At 50.3% G+C, this 16,667-nt stretch overlaps 2 protein-coding genes across 2 annotated transcripts in view; one reads left to right on the forward strand and one right to left on the reverse strand.

Annotated features, from left to right (window-relative positions):
* PPIE (peptidylprolyl isomerase E) overlaps positions 1-16,667 on the forward strand; it is a 248,219-nt gene that overhangs the window by 135,443 nt on the left and 96,109 nt on the right. The window lies entirely within an intron of this gene.
* The window catches only part of NT5C1A (5'-nucleotidase, cytosolic IA), a 569,993-nt gene continuing 560,824 nt past the window's right edge, over positions 7,499-16,667 (reverse strand). Inside the window, exon 7 of the mRNA XM_050800055.1 lies at positions 7,499-15,727. Within this exon, the coding sequence (XP_050656012.1) occupies positions 15,362-15,727 (366 nt within the window). The 3' untranslated portion in view covers positions 7,499-15,361. The remainder of the gene's footprint in view (positions 15,728-16,667) is intronic.

Raw genomic sequence — 16,667 nt, forward strand, 5'->3', positions numbered from 1 at the left:
AGACTCTTAAAATAGGCCAGGCAATAAGGACTGGGTTCCTGTCTGGGTGACTGAATGGATGAAGGTGATGAGCACCAATGGGAAACACTGGAGAAGGGAAGGAGCTCACTATGGACATGCTGTTTGTGAGACCTAGGGCACACCCAAGAGGAGAACCCAGGGAGAGGTCTGGGCTGGAGTAGAGATTTGGTGGCTGAAGACATGGGGTACATGACATAGCTGTCCCAAGGAGCTAGTGCAGATCCAGAAGGGAGGGGAACCTAGGCTAGGACCCTGGGAAACAATAACCAAAGATTCTCTGGGAAGAAGGAGGAGAATCCTGCGAGAATGGAGCACCAGGGACCAAGGCAACCAAGAGCCAAGAAAAAGGGCTTGGTCACCAGTCCAGGGGCTCTAAGAGGAAAGAAGTGTGATCAGGAGGTCACAGATGCCTTGGGATGAATGAACAGAGGCAAGGGAGGCAGAGGCAAGGGCAGGATGCCATGGACTGGGAAGTGTCTGGGGTGGAGGGTTGCGGAAGCAGGTTTAAAAAGGGGGCACGTCAGCCAGGCACAGTAATAGCCTATAATAGCAGCTACTCAGGAAGTTGAGGTGGGAGGATCACCTGAGCCCGGGAGGTCAAGGCTGCAGTGAGCCTTCATTGCACCAGTGCACTCCAGCCTGGGCAGCAGAGTGAGACCCCATCTCTAAGGGGAAAAAATAAACAGAAAAAAAGAGGGGCAGGTCCATGAGAGAGGGCACCCCACGCAACTCCAGGGACCAGTAGAGCCTCAGGAGGAATTTGCTCACTGATGGAAAGGGAGTCAGAAGTAAGGAAAAGGGTGAGAGGCCCAGGAGTAGCAGGCACCCTCAATCCAAAGGGAGGGAGGACGAGACGAGCCCTCTATTCTACCCTCTGCTCCTTTCTCTCTGTCCCAGAGCTGAGCGAGCTGGAGATTTTCAGTGATGAGTTTCAGTTGCAGCAATACTTTCTCTATCACTGAGCCCACACTAGGTCAGCCCCGTCTGCTCTCGAGGCTGGTATTCACATCACTAAACTGATATAGCCTGGGCTCTGAACGGTTGGCTTGCACATAGACTATACACTGGAACAGGATTCCAGAGACCACTGCTGGGCAGGCACCGAGCCTCTAACTGCTGCATGGTGGAGGTATCTGGGGGGTCTCAGAGGAGATGATTGGCACGGAGATGCCCAGGGTGGTGGTTGGCGGTTATTAATTGTGGAATAGTTTATGTCTGTCCTGGCCCCTAGAAAAACAGCAGAGACATACAAGGACTTTCCCGGCCCATGGCCCAGGATGAAGTAGGGGGAAGAAGGGGCCTGGAGCACTCAGGTGCCATTCAGTCTTCCCTCTGCAGGACCTTGTCCTGACTTTGAGCCTAGCGACACTGAGACCCAGAGAGGGACAGAAACATCCCCAGGGCCACACAATGAGACAGAAAGTGAGCCAGGACAAGTGTGGCCTTTCCGTGCCTTGGTTTTCTCATCTGTAAAATGGGATGATACCAAAGCCACTCGCTGTACAGGGTTGTTGTGAGGGTTAAGTGAGGTAAGATGTAGATAGCAATGCCTGCTGTGGAGAATGGGTGCTCTAATGTTACATTTGGGTTCGGCCTCTGTCTCCATCCACTCTCTCCCTAGGTGGTTCACCTACTCCCTGGCTTTTCCTTCTGTGAGCAAACGATTCGCTAATTTATATCTCAAATACAGACTTTTTTTCTCAGGTTCAGACCCATAGATCCAACTGCCCAGTCGTTTTCCTTACACTTATGTTGGTCCACCCACATGGCAAGACCTAGCCGGGGTGTGCTGGGCCTGTCCTGGACCTCTGCAAGCTCTCTGTGCCACACCCAGATGTCAGGCACCCCATCACCACTTTCCTGTTCCCCGTTCCATCCTGAGAACAGTCTGAGTCTCCTTGCTTCCCCCTCCCCCCACCCCCTGCTCATCCCAGGCCCTTCCTGTCCTCCCCTTGCCCTCCTCCCCCGCTCCTCTGGGACCCATCGGGCGTTCACTTTCCACCTCCACAGCTGCTGCCACAGCTGGTCACTGACGGAATGTGCAGCTGCTGGGAGCCACATGTGCAGAGCAGGCGGCACACAAGCTACCCCTGGGGCTAGCGAGGGTGGGGGCTGGGACCATCTGTCTGTGTCTGTCTGTCTATAACACACACATGCATGTACACCCACACACTTCCAAGCTCCTTCTCTAAGTAAGGTGATAAACATGTTGGTTTGGTTCCCTTCCCTGTCCCTGGGCTGCAGAGTTCATGCTCTACTTATCTGGGCCCCTGAGAGCAAAGCAGCTGGGCTGGCCCTGCTGTCTTGAAGCTTATACACTCCCACCCCTACATTCAGGCAGTACAAGTCCCGCAGGAGCCACGCGGGGGTGGAATGGCAGACTGGGTGTTCAGAGCCTCCCTAGCTTTCCCAGGCCCTGGGGGGTGGCCCACCATGGAGGAAGCCAGAAGCTTCAGGCACATTCCAGAGTCCCCTTGGCAGCACCCAGAGGCTCTGGAGGCGTGGCAGCCTGTGGGCAGGGCCAGCAGCATCTGTCCTGGTTCCCACACTCTGGCCTCTCTGGAATCTTGCATATTTCTCTTCCGTGTGTGCGTGATGTCAGCAGGACAAGGATACTGGGGGAGGTGGGAGGGGAGGGACTGAGCTTCCTGAAGTCAGATGGCCATGGGTCTGGGGGTGGGAGCTGGGGGTGGGAGCTGGGGGAGGGCCTGGTCCCTGCCATTGGGCACACAGTGCGAAGAGGACGCCCTGGCCTCTAGCTCCCGGGCCTGACCCAGAGGGACAGCTGCTGCAGGCTGTTGGGTAATCATGCTCCTTGCAGCAGGTTCTCTCGAAGGAGATGTGAGTTATGCACTCTCCTGGCAGCCACAGAGGGTACATGTTTTGCAGCATCACCCAGCAAGCAGGTAACAAGTTCATAGCCTTGGGCTGTGGCTATATTATTCTCACATTGGGATGAGCTTTATACCACTTGGAGCTTCATAGGGCTTCTAAGGGGAACTTTGCCAGAGGAATGAAAGAATGAAGATTCATGGGTAGGTAGGCGCAGCAAACCACCGTGGCACTCCTTTACCTATGTAACAAACCTAGGCTGGGCGCAGTGGCTCACGCCTGTAATCCCAACACTTTGGGAGACCGAGATGGTTGGATTACCTGAGGTCAAGAGTTCAAGATCAGCCTGACCAACATGGTGAAACCCTGTCTCTACTACAAATACAAAATTAACTGGGTGTGGTGGTGCATGCCTGTAATCCCAGCTATTTGGGAGGCTGAGGAAGGAGAATCACTTGAACCCAGGAGGCGGAGATTGCAGTGAGCCGCACTCCTGGGTTCAAGTGGCACTGCAATCCAGCCTGGATGGCAGAGCAAGACTTGGTCTCAAAAATAAAACCCCCCAAAACCCTGAACATTCTGCACATGTATCCCGAAACTTTAAATTAAATTTTAAAAAAAGAATGAAGATTCAAATTGCTATGGTCTGAATATGCCTCTCCAAAATTAATATGGTGAAACCTAATCACCAATGTGATGATATTAGGAGGTGGGGCCTTTGGGGGGTTATGAGATCATGAGGGTGGAAGTCCATGAATGGGATTAGTGTCCTTATAATTAGTGTCCTTATAAAAAAGGCCCCAGGCCAGGTGTGGTGACTCACGCCTATAATCCCAGCACTGGGAGGCCGAGGCGGGCTGATCACCTGAGGTCGGGAGTTCGAGACCAGCCTGACCAACATGGAGAAACCCCGTCTCTACTAAAAATACAAAAATTAGCTGGGCGTGATGGCGCATGCCTGTAATCCCAGCTACTCGGGAGGCTGAGGCAGGAGCCCCCCCCCCCCCCCCCCCCCCCCCCCCCCCCCCCCCCCCCCCCCCCCCCCCCCCCCCCCCCAATCACTTGAACCTGGGAGGTGGAGGTTGCAGTGAGCCAAGATGGCGCCACTGCATTCCAGCCTGGGCGACAAGAGTGAGACTCCACCTCAGAAATAAATAAATAAATAAATAAATATAAAAAAAATAAAAGAGGCCCTAGAGAGCTAGCTCACCCCTTCCACCATTTGAGGACACAGCTAGAAGGTACCATATATGAACCAGGAAGGGGGACCTCACCAGATGCCAAATCTACCAATGCCTTGATCTTGGACTTCACAGCCTCTAGAACTTTGAAAAATAAGTTTCTGCCGGGCGCGGTGGCCCAAGCCTGTAATCCCAGCACTTTGGGAGGCCGAGACGGGCGGATCACGAGGTCAGGAGATCGAGACCATCCTGGCTAACACGGTGAAACCCCGTCTCTACTAAAAAATACAAAAAACTAGCCAGGCGAGGTGGCAGGCACCTGTGGTCCCAGCTACTCCGGAGGCTGAGGCAGGAGAATGGCGTAAACCCGGGAGGCGGAGCTTGCAGTGAGCTGAGATCCGGCCACTGCACTCCAGCCTGGGCGACAGAGCCAGACTCAGTCTCAAAAAAAAAAAAAAAAAAAAAAAAAAAAAGAAAAATAAGTTTCTGTGATTTATAAGCCACCCTGTTTATGGCATTTATGTTTATGTAGCAACTCAAATGAGCTAGGGCACAGATTAAGTCAGGTGAAATGTGGTGTTTCAGAGGGAATGGCACTGAATTTAGAGAAATAGCCTGGCATTCAGTTTCCTTTCTGAACCTAATTGTGTGTGTGCTCAGACACGTCACTTCCCCTCTCTAAGACTTAGTTTCTTCCTCTGCAAGATGTGGATAAGAATATTTCACTCGTGCCTCCCCTGCCCAGAACAGAAAACAGTGGAGTGAGGGGAACCAGTATTTTTTGGCTCTGTAAGAAACAGATGGTTCTGCTTCTTAGGGAGGTCCCCATTAAAACCACTCCTGAAATGTATCCCCCAGAGGAACTCAAATGACAGAAGATGATTTGTACTACCCTGAGGTTCAGGGGGACATAGCTCAAGCAAACTTAAGTGTAAGCTCAACATTTCTTTTGTGCATTTTATCTGTAAAATAACATGAGAGAGTCAGTATAATGTAGTGCTTAAGAGACACGCTCTGGGCTGGGCATTGTGGCTCACGCCTGTAATCCCAGCACTTTGGGAGGCTGAGGCAGGAGGATCATAAGGTCAGGAGATCGAGACCATCCTGGCTAACATGGTGAAACCCTGTCTCTACTAAAAATTCAAAAAATTAGCCAGGCGTGGTGGTGGGCGCCTGTAGTCCCAGCTGCTGGGGAGGCTGAGGCAGGAGAATGGCATGAACCCGGGAGGCAGAGCTTGCGGTGAGCCGAGATTGCGCCACTGCCCTCCAGCCTGGGCACACAGGGAGACTCCACATCAAAAAAAAAAAAAAAAAAGAGACACTCTGGAGCCAGACAACTTGAGTCTAAATAAAGCTCTGCCACTTATTAGCTGTGGACCTTGAATTAGTTACCTTACCTCTCTGAGCCTCAGTTTCCTCATCTGTAAAATGGGGATAATAAGGGATAATAATAGTATTTACCTCATAGGGTTGTTGTGAGAATTAAATGAATGTATAAAGTGTTTAGAACCGAGTCTATTCCATTCACTATTATGATGTGAATTTGTAATTTTATTCCTTGAGTTACTTGTTTATAAAAATAATGTTTCCTTTTTTTTTTTTGAGATGGAGTCTCGCTCTGTCGCCCAGGCTGGAGTGCAGTGGCATGATCTTGGTTCACTGCAACCTCCACCTCCTGGGTTCAACCAATTCTCCTGCCTCAGCCTCCTGAGTAGCTGGGACTACAAACACATGCCACCATGCCCAGCTAATTTTTGTATTTTTAGTAGAGATGGGGTTTCATCATGTTGGCCAGGATGGTCTCAATCTTCTGACCTCGTGATTCACCTGCCTTGGCCTCCCAAAGTGTTGGGATTACAGGCTTGAGTCACAGCTCCCAGCCAAAAATAATGTTTCTTTAAATGACCTATGGGCAAATAAAACTGGCTACTAGTAAGCACAAGAGAAAAACAGAACACATAGGCCTCAGGTCATGGATGAGCTTTGCAAGTTGAAAAGGGAGTGCACACAGGAGGAGAAAGAATTATGTCTGTGATTTCTTTATCTGGTTACTCCTTTGTTTTTTTGTTCCAGCTCCAAGCCACAGTCACATCTGGATTACATCATGGGGCTTTTATTCCCAAATCCAGTCCAAGACCATGTCAGAAAGCAGAGGATTCATTTATGGCACCAGAGGCTGGGGCTGATATACAAGGCCTAGGAAGGAGGGGGTGTTGGGATGCCGCCCTTCCCCGACCCCTGCCTTTCCCTCATCTTGGACATGGGCCACTGGTTATAAAACAGAGCAAATAGCCCTGGGACCACTGGCCTTACGGACATTATAAAAATTTTACCATGAGACTAAGACATCTCAGAACAGTTTCGATGATGTCCCCAAGTAGGTGACTCCAAGGCCCCTGAAGGAATGTTGGACAGGAGGTGTGAGGAAGGAAGTAGATGAAGAATCATATTTCTCTCCATCCTTGGTGACTGGGTGGGGACAGGTGGGAAACTGAGGGGACTTCAGGTTGGAGAATCCAGGAGAAACATTCAAGTCTAGTCTTACCACTGGGCAGAAGAACGGTTAACATAATGTTGGAGGCCCCAGGTGTACCAGACTGATGGAGGTATAATAATATGTGGTAGCCAACCGCCAAGATGGCCCCTAATCATCTCCACTTCCTGATATTCACCTCCTTGGGTAGTCCCCTCTCACCTTCTAACAGGGTTTGTCTGTGTGACCAATGGAATATGCTAGAAGTGATGACATGTCACTTCCAAGGCTAGGTCATAAAAGATGGTCTGGCTTTTGCCTTGCTCTCTCTTGCATTACCCACTCTCAGGGAAGCCAACAGCCATGTCATGAGGACACTCAGGTAACATTGTGGCGAGGAACTCTGGTCATCTGCCAACAGCCACGTGAGTGAGCCATCTTGGAGGCAGCTCCTCCAGCCCTAGGCAAGCCTTCCATTGACTGCAGCTCCACCTGGCAGCTTGACTACAACCTCACGAGAGGCTCTGAATAAGAACCACCCAGCAAAGCCACTCTTGGATTCCTGCTCTGCAGACACTTTGAGGGGCAGGAAGATCCTGGAGTGTAGGAAGACCCTGGGGTGCAGGAAGAAGAATGATGTGAGGGTTGGAGTCTGAGTTATCCCCTTCTTCCTTCATCTCACATCCTGTCTTTTCTTTTCTTCCCCCACTCCATCCCCACCCTTGGTGGTTCCAGATGGGAACACCGAGTCCATGTGAGGAGCCCTGTTGTGGGAAGCTTGCCTTCTGATGGTCTCAGGCTGCTCTCCATTGCGGAATCTCCCCTCAAGGTGGTCTTCATGTGGTGGAACAGATTCTACAGAAAGACCCCAGCTCTAATGGATAAATCGGGTCCCAGGCCTGCTCATTACCCACATCACCATTAGCATTTCATGAGGGGCCATATGCCAGTTTGTGAATACAATTATGGGGAAAAAACAAGACAATGTAAGTTAATTAAAACCCTCTCCATTTATTTGAATGGCTTTTAAGAAGCAGAAGCACATGTGGTAAAATTAAGATATAGGACATGCATGAGAAGTGACAGGGACCCACACTGACAAGCACTCAGCACCCTTTATCATGTGACCAGGTAAATGCTACAAAGAGCCAGACAGCTCTGGATCGATGGGGTGTGCTACTAGCAGGCCAAAGAGGGCAAAGCTGGGACAAGTACAAGCAGTCTTATCCCCAGACAAGGGGAGTCACAAAGATGAAGAAACACATGCTCTAACGATTTACGGAGGCACTTAGGTTTATCATAACAAACAACCTGGAGAGGTTGGGTGATGAGGAAGACTGAGGCAGCAAATGCTATCAAAGCAAAGGGCTTCTGACAGGTAGATACAAGCAACACTATGCGTACAGTTTCATTTTTCATCGTGTTCTATATTAGAGGTTACTGACATGCTCTCAAGTAGAAACCAGAAGTTAAGTATATATGCGCTATTACTTTAATAAAGAAGTTTGTAGGCCAGGTGTGGTGGCTCACGCCTGTGATCCCAGCACTTTGGGAGGCAGAGGCTGGCAGATCACCTGAGGTCAGGAGTTCGAGACCAGCCTGGCCAATATGGTGAAACCCCATCTCTACTAAAAATACAAAAAATTAGCTGGGCGTGGTGGTGGGCACCTGTAATCCCAGCTACTCGGGAAGCTGAGGCAGGAGAATTGCTTGACCCCAGAAGGCGCAGGTTGCAGTGAGCCAAGATTGTGCCACTGCACTCCAGCCGGAGCGACAGAGCAAGACTCCGTCTCAAAAAAAAAAAAAAAAAAAAAAAAACTTTGTACATATGCAGTTTTGAACACACAAAGGCTGAACTAGATCATCTCTGAGGTCTCTTAAAGATCCAACAGTGAGAATCTGAGTGTAATATCCTCAGACTCTCAGTGACTTGGGTCTTAAAAACCCAAGTCTCTGGGCCTGGGCCAGTGGATGCAAACTGGAGATCCGAGGGCCTGATCTCGCCTACAGAATATGTTTTATTTGGCCCGGATGGTGTTTTCTAAATTCAAAATAGTTGTCAGCATTTAAACGACCAGATTCCCAGCTTCTCTTCAAAAATGGGGTGGGCTATCTGGCAATCTCAGGCCACATTCCCATGTGGCAGCAACCATGCAGACCACAGTGTTCTCCATTCTCACTGAAGACCTGGCTTAATCCTCTCCACTCATTTATGTTTCCTGCTTGGCCTCTGTAGGCACTGGGGTTTGTGACCCCGGCCCAGGCATCCAGTCTTGGGTGACCTCAGTGATTTTCTTGGTGGCTTCTTTGCGGCAGCTAGCTACAAGACTAGCCTTGAGGCCTTTACCTAACTCCGTGGCAGATGGCCATGAAGGCATATATTCACCCACAGGCCAGGAGTGTGGGAGTCAGTGACCCCAGTCTTCACAGCTTTGGTTTGCCTTACGGAGACTTTCACTTTGCAAAGATGAGTAACTGCAAAGTTCCCAGACACATTTCACTTTTATAAATGAAATTCCAAAGGCCTCTAGGGGATGGCCCATCAGGGAGATACTTCCCAATCAAGGTCAATGGTAAGTCACTTCTGGGCCACATTAGAACACTCAAGCAGAGGCAGGAATCTTTGTCTAGGTTGGGCAGGGCTGGTGCGGGGAAGGAAGGCAACTTTCCTAGCCATGGCCATGAGATGACCAGGGCATCTGTATACAATTGGCAGGTTGTGCAGGTGTCTAAGAGGTACCACCCATGTCACAGTACCAATGGCGCCCTCTAGATTTTTGCAGTGCATAATCTGCCCAACTGGACATGTTGGCCTTGGCACTGTTAGGGGGAGGGAAGAAACAAATGGAGATGATGAGGCAGGTATAGTCAAAAGGGTTGTCCTTACACAGATTCTACCACTTCCTTCCCAAGGCTCAGGAGTAGGGGTAGGAGGCAGAGGGTTAGGAGCCAAGATTTTCTTGGCCAGAGGTTGGGGGCTGGTCTCAATGGCCCCCAAGCTGCACATATGCAAATACCTATGTTATGAAGGAAATGGGTACAGCTATTCTAGGGCTGGCCATCAGTATGTGGGTCCCAGGACACTCAGTTAACAGAGATAACCATCTGTACGCATAGTGAGTACACACACACACACACAGAGTCGTTGGCTGAGATATCTGGCCCATTACACACACCCACATAAATACATGTACGTGTACGATTTTTATCCTGTTGCACAAACTTATATGTGTGCATACATACACACAATCACAGTAATTGTCGGCAAGAGCAATCGGCTGTCACTCGGGCGTGTTTAGCAAACATTTCCAGAGCACCTGAAGTCGTTTTTGGCTGGCTGGAGCTAACGGTGGGGAGAGTCCAGCACCGCACTAAGTCACAAGGAGAGAAAAGGAAATCAGTGGGTAGAATCATTTGACTACTGCCAGCAGCTGTGTGCCAGCCTGCAGTGCCACCTACTGGCAGAAAGGAGGTGGTTGCGTGTTTTGCTTTAAGACTGGATAAAACCCATGGCCCGCGAAGCTGCCGGCCACACCGTACTATTCATCCACCTCCTTGTGTTCTACCCGAGTCAGGTGAGACTCTGGCATCCTCAGAGTTGTGTCATATCCTCAGAGGATGAACATTCCGGACCTTGCATGCCTCCTGGATAGCAAAACCCAACGCCAATAGGGATGGCAAAATAGGTTTCATCGTTCACACCAGCTCCAGCCCACTGGTAGTGGCTGCCTGGAATGCTGGATACAGAAAGATTCTGAGACCCAGTCTGGGCTTGGTGGAGAAGAGTATCATGATGGCACAGCGACAGCAATGATGGCTGTAGATGGGGCATCTTCCATACTCTCCGTTCTTTCTGTGGATCCCGGAAGCCTGGTAAATCTCTTAACTTGCAGAGTCCTAGAATTCTCCTGATCCACAATTCCATTATGAGGGGTATTTGTGTTTATTGCTCACATGCCTTCAAGCCACAATAAACTGCCACTCCAGCTGTTACAGGAGTTTTCTCTCGCCCATGATCAGTAACTTCTGAACCGGCTGAAGTCCTCATGGGACCCTCTTCACGACAGACTTGTTCTTGCTTTCACAGAAAGTACATGGATGACCTTGTTGGCTTGGAGCCTCTGACATCAACACTGAGCACTTCAAGCTATCCAAAACTCATGTTTAGCTAATAATGCCCATCCACCTACCAGGCTCATCATTGCCTAAGAGGCCTCATGAGGAAATGAGTCGGGAATACAAAGCCATGCTGGACAGCCAGCTGGGCTCATCCCCAGCCAAGGGCCCTGCTCCTGCCCTCTCACTCATCAGCTTGGGAGAGCACACCCAAGTCAAATCAGTGCATCGACAAAACTGCAAATTATCATGAACCATGGGTCGCTTGAAAATAGTCAAAACTTGGAATCTTCAGATGGGCATGGAGCCCCCATGTCCCTTCCCCTCGGCAGTGGAGCCAACCTCCACCCACAGATGCATAGGTGGATGTGACCTGGCTCGTCCCACTGAGGCGTCAGCCAGGCTGTCTGCCTTAGCCCAGAGGTCCGCACATTTTTCTGTAAAGGGCCAGATAGTAAACATTTTTAGCTTGCAGTCTCTGTTGCAACAATTCAACTCTGCCGTAGCAGTGCCAAATCAGTCATAAACATAGGTAAACAAATGGGCATGGCTGTGTTCTAATCAGTTTCTTAATTCTTTATCTTTTTCTTTTCTTTTTAGATGGAGTCTCACTCTGTTGCTAGGCTGGCGTGCAGCGGCGTGATCTCGGTTCACTGCAACCTCTGCCTCCCGGGTTCAAGCGATTCTCCTGCCTCAGCCTCCTGAGTAGCTGGGACTACCGGCATGCACCACCACACCCAGCTAATTTTTGTATTTTTAGTAGAGATGGGGTTTCATCATGTTGGGCAGGATGATCTCGATCTCTTGAACTTGTGATCCACCGCCTCAGCCTCCCAAAGTGCTGGGATTACAGGCGTGAGCCACCACGCCTGGCCCTAATCAGAGTTTCTTTACAAAAACAGGTGATGGGTCAGATCTGGCCCATGGGCCCAGAGTTTGCCAAACTCTGCATTAGCCCAAAACAGGGGTCTTCACACTGGGTTTCTCAGAACTTGGGATTGTTTGAAAGTGCTTCCAGGTGTTTGCAAATGTTTGGCTCTAATTTAAATTATTTTTAGCTTTTTAGGAAGTTATAATAAAAGCACCCACTCAAATGTATTCCAGCATTTCACCATGCAGGAAATCAACATGTTAACTGTTGGGTAAGTAAACTCCTTTAGTGAAGACCTCAGAATGGAGTTTCTCTGGCTATCTCCATGCCTATGTATGAGCAGTATGACAAAATGGTTGAAAACCTGGGTCCTAGCATCAGATGGACATGAGTTTGAGTCCCAGCACTGCCACTTACTAGCTCTATGGCTTTGGGCAAGTTACTTTACCTCCCTAAACCAGCATGGCCAGGACACCACAAAACAGAGTAGACACTGGCCATAGTGCCACTGCGGCCTCCTGGAGGCTGCATTGTGGGAAAAGGGAGCGTTCACAGTGGAAGGGTCAGCTGAGACCACGAAGAGACATTCAGAGGACTCAGCGCAGCATTATTTACCAACTGGTATGGAGGTATTTCAAGATTTTAGTCATCAGTTTGGCTGTACTGGTGCACACAAATTGAGTGTCATTATAATGCCAAATCCATCTTGGCTTTGAACTTCTTGCTAGCTTCTGGTTTTTTTTCTGGCATATTCTGATATATCCCCACTACTCTGATTGGGCTCTCAGATAGGAGAGGGGGATGTTTTGCAACTGGCTGAGCAGTCTCAGTGCTTAGTAACAGGGCCTTCAGTTTTCAGCTAAGCAGCAGTCCCATTGGCTCTGGGATTTTGCTGGCAGGCATCTCCTGGAACCAGTGTTCTGCAGGGCTTGTTGGGGAAGTGGTGCTCTCAGCTAAAGGGGTCCAGTGTTTCAGAAGCCATGGCTGCTCCGCCTCAGTGCTGCATTCCCTGGTTAGGCCTGGGACTTTGGTGCTCTCCTGGCTTTTTAATTTCCTGGTGACACGACACTCAGTGTTCCTCATCCCTGGGCACCTCCTCACCTCTAAGACAATCAGGAGGCCCGTGTAACTGCTGCCTGAGACTGCCGCCGCAGATTTCTATTCCAGCGACTGAAAGCTTTCTTCCAGGCCTGAGATGCTCATTTGTGATTTCAATAATAGAATTTAGACTCTTAGTGTTTTCTCCATTGCCCAGGGCTGTCTGTGTCTATTAATGATGGCTCCAGTGAAATCCATGGCTTTTGCTGCACCTTATCTTTCTGCTTCCAGCATCATATTTTCCTGCTTCCTGAGAGACATGGAGTCATCAGTGGTGTTCATCACCAGGCCCTGGGGGCAAGACCACACAGGTCCCAGAATCCCTGCAGTTTATCTTAATTAGGTGACATCTGGTGCTGCCTCCAGTGCACAGGTCCACCCTGGTCAGGCAGCCTGTTGCCATGCTGTGAGCCTGGGCTGTGCCCGGCCTTGTAGGCTTCTTGCAGTCACTAGTTCTGTGAGCCTTGGAGGCTCTTCCACGGGGGTGATGCTGACCCCTGGCAGTGAGGAGAGGGCCTTTCTGCGGTTCAGCCAAGAATGAAGGTGACTCAGGGGCTCAGCTCCCTCCTTCACTTCTTTTTTGTTTCCTTGAGGTTGTCCTTGGCCCTCACGGTACCTCTGTCTAGGCTTGGAGCTCTGGAAGTAGAGACAATCCTGGTCTTCTGCCCCCAAGGCCGCCTCTGTTAGCCAGAAGGATCCTGGCTGTGCAGTGGAAATGACCTCGTGCAAAGACATCATCATATGCCCTTCTAGGGGCAATAATGCCAGTGTCCCCTGATAAAGCAGTCACTGTGGGTGTCTGTCCTAGTCACTCCACACAGTCATACCATTCCTTCCTGGGACCAGCTTCATGGAGACCTCTGACAATGACAGCAGAAGCCCAGCCCACCCTTCTGGCCCAAATCGTTGCTCATTTTGAGAACCACCTCTGCCTTCTCACTTTGTTCTCCTTCCTGGAATATCTTTCTGCATCTCTTACCCTGCCCCACACTGCACAGAACCCATTCAGACCCCGAGCTGAGTCCCCAGAAGGTCAAAGATCAAAAACCCCAGGGTGCTCTCCTCCCCCATTTCCTGCCACCATACCTCCAGGCTCCTGCCCCTCTCATGACACTTCTGGTTTTCTTTACAAAGTGCTTGCTCATGACTAGGATTCCTCCTAGAAGCCTGGCAATCAGTCCACACACAGATGTCTGCTCACCCATTCCGTCTTCCTGGGGACCAGCCATTGGTGCTTCTACCCCCCCTTCGGAGAGAGCCGGGGATGCTCAGCAAAGGAGGAGGCTGACTCATCAAGTGGTGAGAGTTCTCTGAAAGTGGTGAAGAAGGGGCCGCGGGGGCTCCTGCAGATGTGGAGGATCCGCTGATGCATTTCATGGGGAGGTCATCTCATCCTGGAAGCCCTTGCACAGCATCCAGTGATGGAGAGCTCATTACCTCCAAAGACAGCTCTGACTGGCCTTCCACTCACAATCCCATAGCTGGAGAAGTTTGCTGGTGCGCATTTCAGCTCCTTCCTCTCCAAGCGTCACTTTGTCAGTACCCTTTGTCTCACACCAGACCTCCTGACACCTCCCACTTCACCCCAGGTAGCACCTCACCCTGGGGCTCAGCCTGGACAACTGCCTACCTCATCCACTGCACTTTCTTCCCCGAGAATTGGGGCCACAACAGTAGACACTGATGCTCTGCCCCGTTTCCCACCAGCAGAGCTGTTCAACAAGATGCAATAGCTGGGGGAGTGAGGGTGGTGGAAGTGAGGGTCTTGGCAGGCAGGAGCAACTGAACTTTGGCTCAAAGCAAGAGCAAAGGAAACACTGAGCAGGCAACTACTAAAGCTCCTCCCCAGGAAGAGCCTGCAGTGCCCCCTGCTGGCTGGAGGAGAGTTTGTATGCATGTTCAATTCACTCCCCTTGCTTCCTGGGCTGAGCCCTGATGACCATTCAGGTTAGAGAATCACAGGAGCAGGTAGGTCATCTTGTCCAGTGGTTTCAAAATGTGTAAAATTATATATAGAGTTGCTGGGGGCGATTTTGCATTTTGTCCATTTGACAGAGGCCTCTGAGCTGAAGGACACATGGGGAGTGAAATCCAGCCTCTATCCTGCTAACTAAGCTGTGTACCCCAGCATGAGACTGGGTCAGGCCAGAGGAGAGGCTGTCTTTTTGTTCTTCATTCACCTAGACAGTGTCCTTTTGTAACCTGCACAAAGGTGCCATACATACCAGCAGCAGCACTGACATAAAACGCTTCCTTCTAAGAGGGCGATCTTAAAGAACCAAGTTTCTTTGGCTAAAAGGGAGCTTGAAAACCGCCCAAAAGATGGGGAAACTGGGGCCCATGAAGGGCAGGGATTACCCAAAGTCATGCAGTTAATTCCAGGACAGAGCTTAGAAGCCACATCCACTCTCTCCCATAGCAGTGTTCTTTCCACCACATTGAGTTAGTTTTCATTCTAAGTCCCTTTTGAGAAATCCTGGCTTCTCTGACCCTCCCTCTCTCAGACCCATTAACTTCCCCCTGAAATCCAGCTACTCTGCACAATCCTACTGTCCTACTCAGGATCATGGCACAGAATTTGCCCTAAAGGAGGGATGTTGAGAATGCCAGTTCCGTCTGCATAATTTCCTACAAGTTCATCACTCATAGGGATGTGGGCAGACAGGCAGAAGCACAGAACAGTGAGAAACTAGAGGGATCTACCAGAGGACGTGTCGAAGTATTTCAGGGAGCCTGGAGCAATGTGGATCAGTAAAGCTGGTGGTTCAGCTACTGTGCAGATGGGGCCTGCTTTGCAGGTGCAGTCCGCCGGGGTGTCTGTGCCACGCCATAAGGCACATGGGCGGCCACAGTGCCCATCTCCTGAGCACCAGCCACATGGAACATCTGGTCATCAAAGAAGATGTGTGGGCGGATCTTCTCTAGGAGGGGGCCCTTGGGCGCTCCAGCGAGGAACAGGGCTTCATCTGTCTCCAGGCCCCAGCTGCGCAGGGTCTTGAGAGCCCGGGCCCCAGAACTGGCTGCACTGCGTGCTGTCACCAAGTAGGTACGAATTGGGCACTCCAGCCGTAGGCCTTTGGAGTAGAACTTCTTCTGCAGCCTACCCAGTGCCTCCAGAAAGCCCTTTAAGGGGCCCTATGAGAAGGCAAGGGGAACACTGTTAGCTCTACCACCTCCCAAATATTTGCCCCCTGCTCTCCCTAAAGCACTAGTGTCTTGTTTGGTGTGAAAAGTTCAGGATCCCTCAATCTTTCAGTTAGTTCTGCTCATGCCTGCTTATGCTGCTGTGTGCGCCAGTGGGGCTCCAGTCAGGGGAACTGTGTTATTGCATACTGGTGCAGGGTCAGAATAACTCTCAGGGCAACTGTTGATATGTATCCTCCATCCATATGCCCATCAAGGTATACAGATGTCTGTCCTGAAGCTCTGTAAGTGTGGCCTTTTGTGCCCATCAACAGGGAGGATATTAAAACTAGTAACTATGGCAATGGGCACCCTTCAATCAGAATGGACTCCAGCTGTAAACAGCTGGAGAAGATGGCCCAGTGTGTAACTGTTGAGTATCAACCGTGCCCATCTGGCACCCAGGTGGCTCAAGGTGTCATCCTCAAGCTCTCTAGGGTCAGGGAAAGAATTTATTCTCTACAGTGCCCAGAACAATGAAGCTTCCTGAGGATGTGAGAATAAAAAAGCAGACGACAATGAAGAAAACTGCTTATTTCCAAAGCAGCTAGAAATAAACAAAAGGGGGCTCCTCGTCTTGGAGACCTCTTGCTTGCTAGGTGAACTGGAATAAGCAGTGGTCTCCTGGGCCTCTGCTTACCACTTAGTAGGATAACTCTCCTGCCCTGGATTCCCAAGGATTTCAGAGGCAACTCACAAGAACAGATGCGAACTGAATATTTAGGAGCCACAACTGAAACCTGCTGAGCTCTTGGAGCGGGGGGCTCTGAGATTATTGAGCATGCAGATTTTTGTTAAAAGCTCAAATAGGAGCTCCCAGCAGAGCTGGAGAATCCAAAAGCCCCAACTCCAGGGAATTTCCACCAAGCTCTAGGGTATATTCTGTTCTGAG

This window comes from Macaca thibetana, chromosome 1 (assembly GCF_024542745.1).
Source record: "Macaca thibetana thibetana isolate TM-01 chromosome 1, ASM2454274v1, whole genome shotgun sequence".
Taxonomy (NCBI): Eukaryota; Metazoa; Chordata; class Mammalia; order Primates; family Cercopithecidae; genus Macaca; species Macaca thibetana.